The sequence below is a fragment of the Larus michahellis genome, chromosome 1, assembly GCF_964199755.1.
Source record: "Larus michahellis chromosome 1, bLarMic1.1, whole genome shotgun sequence".
NCBI classification, from domain to species: domain Eukaryota; kingdom Metazoa; phylum Chordata; class Aves; order Charadriiformes; family Laridae; genus Larus; species Larus michahellis.
In genome coordinates this window covers 121,469,034-121,478,565 of record NC_133896.1, presented here as the reverse complement: position 1 = coordinate 121,478,565, position 9,532 = coordinate 121,469,034, and the positions used below count along the sequence as shown (strand labels likewise).

General features: G+C 46.7%; 1 protein-coding gene across 1 annotated transcript; it reads left to right on the top strand.

Moving 5' to 3' along the window:
• Nucleotides 1-4,849: 4,849 nt before the first annotated feature.
• On the top strand, nt 4,850-8,440 carry ATP5PO (ATP synthase peripheral stalk subunit OSCP). Its single transcript, XM_074601519.1, has 6 exons — nt 4,850-5,035; nt 5,132-5,242; nt 5,644-5,773; nt 5,892-6,004; nt 7,876-7,962; nt 8,259-8,440. Exons 1-6 carry the CDS (start codon nt 4,943-4,945, stop codon nt 8,370-8,372), a joined length of 648 nt encoding a protein of 215 aa, XP_074457620.1. The 5' UTR covers nt 4,850-4,942; the 3' UTR covers nt 8,373-8,440.
• The last annotated feature ends 1,092 nt before the right edge of the window (nt 8,441-9,532 follow it).

Genomic DNA, 9,532 nt, shown 5'->3' with positions numbered 1-9,532 from the left:
ATACGCAAATAAAGTTATATTATTAGTATTGGCTTCCCTCTTGTGGTAATGAGTAAGCTGTAGCCCTAATATGTAACCAGAATCTGCTGAGGCATCTGTCTAACACAAAATGCTGCAATATGCTCATTGGGCAAGATCCTTGCATCTATGCCCAAGACAGCTAATTGCAGTTCAAGGCAGATGTGAAGACCTACATGTGGCAAGTGGATGGCAGGCTGGGGTCTCAGCTCTACAGAAATACCTCTGACTTGAGAATTTCAGAGATCTACCCCGCTATGACTCAGGCCAGTATCTGGCCCAAGTTTAAATGAAGGAAGACAGGTCTTTCACTCGAAGGTGCACTTTCAGTCCTAACTGAGAGGGTGTTTCTTGTTCCAGATCTGTTCAGTCAATGACCTCTGCTGATTCTGACACTTTAGTGGGCATTTCTGTGACAGACCTCAAGAATATGGACCAACACCACTAATTCACTGTGATGTTGCCATTCTTACACCAGAGGTGAGTCTAGGTTAACATCTCACTTTCCATGGCAGTGATGGAGCAGGCATGATGGTCCTCCTCTTCTCTATTTTCTCCATAGCCACTTGCACGTTACCATAATTTGACTGACATTTGTGAATTTACTTTTTTTTTTCCAACAGCAGTGTGTGTGAGAAGGTATCATTGCTATTAATAAAGTGTGTTTCATCAACAGAATTTAAAGCTGTTTATAAAGGATGTTGGTCTCATTCTTGCTTTTTTACAGATGGGGGAACTGAGGCGCAGAATAATTAGAAGCCAATCAGAAGGCCCAATGCAGAGCTGAAAATAGATCCCAAATCTCCTGAGTCTCAGTGCAATGTTCTAACCACTTCTCTGACAATGTGTGAAATGGTAAAGCTCAGCTATTAGTACTACCGACACCAAAGCATGTCTATTGTTCATGTATTTTCCCAAACCAGTTCTTTTTACCGTTGTTCTTTCATGGACGACCTCCAAAACACATCAAAGTCAAACGTTTAAGTGAGTCCCCACCACCTTTTCAAGTATAAAGCCTTGCAGAGTAGTGCTTATTTCACCAACCTATAAAAATCTTATCATAGCTCACCCTTAAATTAATTTTTCAGGTTTTCTAGGGTATCTTAAAAAAGTGTAGATTTTTTTAAGTCTACACTTTAAAAGTGTAGATATTTTGCCAAGGAAGCTACAAGCACCTATTTACAACAGATAACTATGGTAGCGTGGAAAAGAAACTAGAACACCATGAGCACCCCAGAAGTATCACATGCACAATAAAATCATAACGATTAATCATTTTATCATATAACAATGCTAGATTGAAACCTCCCTCGGAGGGCAGGAAGATGTAGGCTTAGATGCTTGGTTTTGCAAATATCCCTGTGAAGAGCTTTCCATAGGGTGTTCTGATGCTAAGGTCAGTGAGTTCAGTCACCTAACACGATTAATATTGCTCCTGCTCCTATTCGGAATGCCCCTAGCCATTTTTGTAGTTTTACAATAATTCTTTCCAGTTTGGAGGAAAAAAAAAAAAAAAAACGTTTTCTGTCCCCTACCACTGAGTGAAAAACCCTTTTCTTAATGGGAAAATGAGTCAGGTCTTCCCCAGGCAGCAAGATTTTAGTGGATGGGTCTCTGCCTGTAAATGCTTAGTCCCTGCAGAGTCAACGTGACAGAGCACTTGAACTTACCTGCCCGAGCGGAACTGCTTATGGAGCAGAGGTATGGAAAACAACCAGGTGAATTAGATTCAGCGAGAGCACCAACTGTTCCTGTGGAAGATAAAGGGCAGCCCCTGGGAGAGAGGAAAAAAAAAAAAAAACCCCAACACAAAAACCAACAAACAAAAACCTTCCTTCAGCAGCTGCAGGAACAAAAACACAGTAGCAATGGGGAGGTGAGTCGGGTCATAGATTTTCTGTGACACATTCTCTGAGCTGAACTCGAGCACCATGAGAGGAAAACTCCTCCACTTCTTGTAAATAACATAAACGTTTTACAGAGGTCAGGAACTTGTTTGCAGCTACACCCTGGCTTCTTAGGGGCTCTCCCAAACTGACTCTGGGAATCCCAGGCTCAGCCAAAGGGAAACAGCCGGGTGCAATTACTGACCTGTGGGTGCAGAACAGCATTCAAAACAGGCCAAAAACCTTATGTTTCAGGTGAGTTGCAAGGTGAGGGAGAAAAGTATGCAGTGTTTTCCATAGTGTTTAAAAATTTTGGGTCACTAGTATAATTACTAGAGGTTATTATGAGTTGTGGGTTTTGTTTCTTTTTTTAAAGCAGCTGGCCGTGTTCTGCTGGAGGGTAAGTTTGTTGTGTTTTGTGGCACTGACACGCTCTTATCCCTGTGAGGACCCCAGATATGTTGTTGCAAACCTCATCTCCTTTTTACCTCTACATGCTGCAAGTTCTATGTGGAATGGTCTAAGTGTTGCTACAGGTTTTGTGACACTTCACGCAGCTGGGCCCTGATCTAAACGCATCCCTACCACTACCACGGTTGAAGAATCATCCCATTCTTTCTAGAGATGTGAAAGTGCTGATTACAGTGAACTCTGTGGCTGTTATGCCTGTGTGAAGCCCAGGTGTCTTCAATGTAAGCGCAAGGGTGTGTCTAAATGTATCTAAACTCAGACCAAATATTTCCAAGATTTCTCAAATAAAAGGAAAATAAAACATATTTTGCATGATTTCAGTTCTAGTCTGCCTCAACAGGAGAAAAAGGTGATGTTTATAACATTACCGCATTTACTGAGTACTTAAAGGTTACAATCCTACAAGCACTAAAATGGCAGACCCACAAGTGAATGCTCTTCCAGGTGTTTCTCCTGGAAGAGCTTGTAAGTGTTCAAGTGCTCACTAAGTGACCAAATTGAAAGCAGGGACAGAAGTAAAAGTCAAACGATGAATGACTGGCAGTTTAATTGCTTTGTAGGAGGGAAAGAACTCCTAAAAACTCCCATATAATGATGGTGGAGGAATACCATTATTATAACAGATATCCAAATACCATAACAGGCTTTATCAGGGTTTAAATTTTCCTTCTAGTAGAAGGCATAAAGGTACAAACTGCTTATCACCTGCGGGATTTTACTTGTCTAAAATTAACCTGTGAGAGGCGCTCTGATTTTAATTCTTGAAACCACCATCAGGATTTGACCCACTCCCTGGTTCATTAAAGTACCCTCAGCTCTCAGTGACTTTAGTCTCAGTAAGCCAAATTTTCTATGTATTAAAATGCTACAAGATCACAGAATATTTCATAACTACACTAACAAAATTTGGGATACGGAAACCCACTTCAAATAATTCCATTTTCTACACCATTCCAAAACTTCAGTGTACGCACACTGTCACAAAAAAAAAGAAATAGATACATTTATTTTTTGCTAAAAAAACACCCAATATTTTTCTACATTTTAGACATGCTTTTCTTAGTAGTGTAGTTATTAAAATTATTGAGAAGCATGGTGTTATGCCAGGCTTAAACCTGTCGTAGACTATGCTTGTGCCTTTGAATGCCACCACAGCAAATGCAGCCAGGGATAGAAGAGAGAACTAAATTCCAATATCCAGAATCAAGCTTGTTGGTGATACTGTCTTATTTCTGGTGGGACAGTAAACTGTATTTCCTAAAGAGCATTATTCTAATTCTCTGGTTTTGACGTAGCCAAAGCGATCTCTTCGCTTTCAATTTGTAGCAACAGCAACACCTACTGTTTAAAGTCTGCCCTACAGACCTCATGCAGCATGCTTTCCATTAACTCCATGCTTTATATTTCAATAGCCCATCTGAGCTACTCGCACCACAGAAACTAATTACTTGAACTTGGCAAGAGCTCTGCGAAGCAGGCAGGCCTTTTACCATCTCTTATGGAAAAAAAGATGGAAGAATTAGGGAGAGTTTAATCATTCAAGATAGCGCAGTAGCAGGCAGGACCTGAGTGAGTTGCTCAAGGTCACACAGAGAGACTGACGAAGTCAGAGCTGCCTACCCTATCCTTTACCTGGAAGATTGTGTCTTTGCCCCAGGAGTCGCTTGGATCTAGTTTATCCGAGGGGGAGGAAATTGCTCATTGCGTTTCAGTGGTAGCTTCGCTGTGTTAGAGGGCAGCAGAAAGGTCTATGAGGAAAGCACAGCTGACATCTTTTCTGTTGAAGAACTCATGCAACGCTTGCTCTCCTGCGTTGCCTGAAGGGAGGGATGCGTGCGGGTGCGTGAGTGACAGGGCCCTTACAGGCACGTGAGAAAGCGCTGCTGGTCGCTGCGCCCCGTTACAGCAATTGCAGGACCCTCAACCAGCCCCTGTCGCCCCAACCGCTCTTCCCATCCTGTGTCCCTTCCACCTGCAAAGCCACCAACACTGGGGCTGAGGGTAACCCCACACGTGCCGGGCAGCCGGAGGCACCCAAGGGGAGCCATTACCCTGGTCACTCCGGTCCTCTCCTGAGCCCCCCCCCACTAGGCTCTGCCTGAGGAAAAGCCACCTTCAGCACCAGGCTTTGGGAAGTGGCGACAAGGAGGACATGTCACCCGGAGCTCCGGGATGCCACAGGGGCCCCTTGCCTTCACCCGAGGGCAGGCTGGCCGGCCTCCTCCCTCAGCCTTGCCCGGCTGCTTCTGCTTCGCCCCCAACCTCCAGCAGGGCCTGGCCAGGCAGCTAGGAGGGCGCTGGAGAGAGGGAGTGCGGGCAGTGAGAGAGAGGGGCGGCCCTGAGGAGGCGGTAGCGGCCGCCCCCCCTACCCGGCCTCAGACACTACAGCCCCCGGCAGCCAGCGTGGCGGGACGGGATGGCCCCTCCCCGAAGGACTACATTTCCCAGCGTGCCCGCGGGAGGAAAGGAACGGCGGGGCGAGGGGGGCGGTGTCCGCGCCTGCGTAGTGCCCGAGCCGCGGGGAGGGGAGCGGGCCCGGCTGTGACCTCGAGCGGCGGTCGGGCAAGATGGCGGCGGCGGTGGGGCGGCTGTCCCTGAAGGTGAAGCTGGCGCGGCAGCTGAGCACGACGGCGGCGAGGCCGTTCTCCAAGCTGGTCAAGGTAAAGGGTGTGGGGGGGTCACCGGTGCGGCGGGCGCCGGTTCCCTGGCTTGGGGCCGCTTTCAGCGCCCGATCTCTCCGTCTCTCTCGCCCCCAGCCCCCTATCCAGGTGTACGGGCTGGAAGGGCGCTACGCCACCGCGCTGTACTCCGCCGCCAGCAAGCAGAAGAAGCTGGATCAGGTGGAGAAGGAGCTGAGCCGAGTGTGGGTAAGGTGTTTCCCCCCACCCCCGCCCCCCAAAGCCTGCCTGTGCCCGAGCGGGCGCGGGGGAGGCAGCAGCGGGGCTGGGCCGCCGCCTCTCCTCAGCAGGGAGGTGGGCTCGGCGCTCGGGCGCTGTGGGGGTCCCACTGCCGGCTGGGCTGGCGTGTGTGCCGCCTGCCCTGTGCACCCGGGGATGAAGTTGCTGGGAAGGGATGCAGGAGGAGGGTCAGCTCTGAAAGAAGCATACTGCAAGTGAGCTACAGCCAGGGCCATTTCACTCCCGTCAGCTTCAGACCTCTTCATTCTTACTCGGGGGATGACCGTGTTGCCTGTTTTGGGTGGTTCGGTTAGGCCTTGTAATGCCTGGAGAACTCCTGGTCTTTATCATTTGTTTGTTGATCCTCTTAGACTCTCCTGAAGGACCCCAAGCTATCCAGTGTTGTTATGAACCCTCATACCAAGAGTGCAGTTAAACAAAAAGCTGTGAATGATGCTTTAGCAAAAGAGAAGATGTCCCCTATTACTGTCAACCTGATGAGTGAGTAACCATTTGAATTCTGTACAAGTACAAGACCAGTACTTATTTTTACTGGTATCTAACCCAGTCTGCTCCTAGTGGGTGCTTTAAACCCTTTCAATGCATCTGCCTCTTCCAGATTTGCTTGCTGAAAACGGTCGCTTGCGTTACACTCCAGACATCGTTTCTGCGTTTGGGAAGATCATGAGCGCATACCGAGGAGAAGTGCTGTGCACAGTCACCACTGCACAAGTGAGTTAGGAACCTCTAGATCAAGCTTAACAGGTGGCAGTGTAAGAGGCAAACTTCTTTAGCTTAATTTATGCTTATAAATATTTAAAGGATGGGTGTCAGGAGGATGGGACCACGCTTTTTTCAGTGGTGCCCAGGGACAGGACAAGGGGTAATGGGCATAGGAAATTCCACCTAAACATGAGAAGGAACTTTACTTTGAGGGTGGCAGAGCAGTGGCACAGGCTGCCCAGAGAGGTGGTGGAGTCTCCTTCTCTGGAGACATTCGAAACCTACCTGGATGTGTTCCTGGGCAGCCTGCTCTAGGTGACCCTGCTCTGGCAGCGGGGGTGGACTAGATGATGTCCCTTCCAACCCCTGTCATTCTGTGGTTCTGTGTGAATTTTGCTCTCTGTAGTTTAAGTACTTTCTATACGAGTAGCAAGGAAATATCTCACCTGTACCAAGATGGAAGTCTTTCTGCAAGTAGTTTTTTGATGTCGAACGATTATTGGTCAAAAATTAAACATGTTCCTCCCATTTTAGCTTAACAAGCAACGTCTTTCCTTCCTATGTGTGAACCCAGTGGCTGATAAAAGTCAGCCTGGTCTGCAGATACAACTGCCCCTGTTCTTATTTCTGGCACTGGGATCATACAGATAGGTCAGATGAGCTATTGGCGAGAGCAAGGCAGGTAACTTGACAGGACTGAGAATGGCTGTGGTGCTTGGTGCTTTACTTCATGGGGAGCAGCTACCTCATTCACCACCTGCAGTAATCAGGACAAGTGGCTAACTCTGAAACAGCAGGAAGACTTTTTCAAATTTATCAGATGGGCAAACCTGGCTGGTGCCCAGGAAGGTGAGAGGGAAGATGTAAACGTTAGTCTGGAGGCACGGTGCTTCTGGCACTTCAGTAACTTCTTTGTTAATGGATCCGTCCCCAGGTCTGGTCAGCTAGGTACGTAATGTAAATCCATAGCCCTTGGGTAGGGCTACAGAGAACTGCCTACCTGGACTAAATAAAGACACTCATCCTCTTCAGGTTGGCTGGTTCTCTGTAGGCCACAAGCACAGATTGTCAGTCTAGTCGGTAGCCTTCAGGGACATGTGAACTCACAGGCCTGTGCAAACCTTTCCACAAGTTTTACTAAATATTTCATGTGTAAAGCTGCTTTCCTGCTGCTTCTTTGTTGTTGTTAGCAGTTTACGAGCCAAAAAAACCTATTAAATAGAAATTATTTAAATAGCCATTAACGGAAAGCCACTACTCTTCGTTGAAGTGCCTTTTTGTTTCTGTCTCAGTGGTACCTGAGCAACTTGTAGGGGAAGCAAGGACAAATTCGCATTGTCTCTCCCACAGGGATGCAGAGTTCTCCTGTGGTGATGGAGAGAGGCGTACTTAGCCAGCAGTGTTCCGCAGGCCTGCAGCAGGGCTGGGAGCTCACTGCCAGTGACCCCAGTCCCTGCCCAGTACTTTACGTGAAACCATGTTTCTTCTCAAGCTGGTAATTTTAACAGTTAGAAACAGCAAAATTAATCTTTCCTCATACAGCCTGAACGCTGCTGTGAGGTAGAGCTCAAGGTTTTCTGTGAAGCGCTTGCTTTGGCACGTATGGATTCCTGATGCTTGCCATCTGAAGATGGCAGCATCAAACTTTTGCCGGGAATATATACACAAATAACACAGTGTTTCGTGAAAGTAGGAGGGCACAAAGTGACTGCTGTCTCTGTGCTGTCCTTTGGTTCCTGTCCAAGAAGGCTACTTAATCTGCCTTCCTGGTGGAAGTGTCCGTCTTTGTAAGAATCTGAACAGAAAATTTGGGTTCTCATTATATCATTTGAGTATGTTTAAGTCCTTTGTTTTCCTTGTTTTCTGTTGATATTTTTCAGCCATTGGATGATGCCAGCCTTACTGAGCTAAAAAGTGCTCTGAGTGGATTCATGGCTAAGGGAGAGGTCTTGAAGCTGGAGACTAAGGTCTGGATTTTTGATTTCTAAATGAAGTTCATGTTAAGCTTGACTTCTGTCTTTCTGATCTTAAAAAAAAATAATAACAACTTTACTGAATCCAGTTGCTATATCACATAGTTCTGTGTTTTTGTAGGCATGCTGATGCTTTAATTACCAAAATCTTAACTTTGGAATACAGTGACTACAAAGTTATCTTTAAAAAGGGTCTCTTAAAGGGTTTTGGTTTTTTTTACTAGTATGAAAATTGTACACGAGGCTAACATTTTTCCTAATAGAATTTCTGTTCAATGTTTCTTCTTTAGACTGATCCGTCAATCCTTGGTGGCATGATTGTCAATATCGGGGAGAAGTACGTGGACATGTCAACAAAGTCAAAGATCCAGAAACTCACCAAAATCATGAGAGAGACTGTCTAGTAAGCTGTCCTAGTCATTCACAGCAAAACCTGTCAGATGGAAACAATAAAATTATTTCTTCTTGAAAAGATGGTGTAAAGTATTTTGATTCAGAAACGCAGCACTGAGGGAGAGAGGTGATGAAGCTGCAGTGAGTTTCACTTAGTCCTCACCGAGCGTCTCATGACACAGCTTGAAAACCTAACTCACCGTGAATGCAGGTGGACCTTGGTCTGAAGGGAGTGGAGAATAGTGCTCTAGGAGCTGATAAATGGGGTCCTGCTGCTGAGGTTCTGCCAGTCTCCAGAGAAAACTTTTGCGCAGGATATTGTCGGGGCGGCGGCGCAGCAGTCCTCTGCTGCACATTTCTGTGTGTGGGAAGCATGAACGTTGGAGCTGCGACTGGTGGATTCTTTCATAAATACAACAGTGGCTGTTAAACAGTCAGTGCATTGTGCGTCAGGCCCAGTTTACTTCCATGCCTGTATCACTGGAGGGAGTTTTGTGTATCTCTTTCTTAAACTAATTGTGTATCTTTTAAACTAAAATTGCCCTTTAAGAGCTTACTAGTGAGAGGCTAAGGTGTTTGTAAGAGAAAAATACACGAATGTTTGGAACGGGCCCGTAGTTCTCAACTAACGAGCACTACGGCAGTGTAGGCATGACCAGCTCTGTGTGCTTCCTGGCTAGCATTTGGACAGGAATTTGTAACTGTCCCACTTCTGCCTTGAAGTGCTGGGCCTCTTGGACAGGCTTGTAAAGGAGTGCAAAACGCCTGTTTCTCACTGTCGGTCTTCGGACAAGAACTGCTGTTTGACTTAATTTTGGATGAATACCGTTCCTGCAGGGATGGGGCAATGAACTGGCAGTGCTAGCTCGCTCCGGTTGGATTATTATTGAAACCTGTTAACCTGGCACATTTGTTTTTATTTTATTTTTTTAGAATATTCTTCATAAATAGAAGCAGTCCCTGCAGGGGGGAGAGTATTTGGCCCTTTGCTTTCTCTGGTATTTGGCTCTGGGAGTACATTTCCCCCAGAGCTGCTGGCTGTACCTCCTGCCTGGAGGGGATGTAGGAGAAGTAAAGGCTGAGCTCAGCTTCTGGGACCAGAAGTGGTGGGAATGGCTGGGGGTGGAAAGGCCCTGAGGCAAAATGAAGTGCTGGTTCTGGGGGGGCTGGG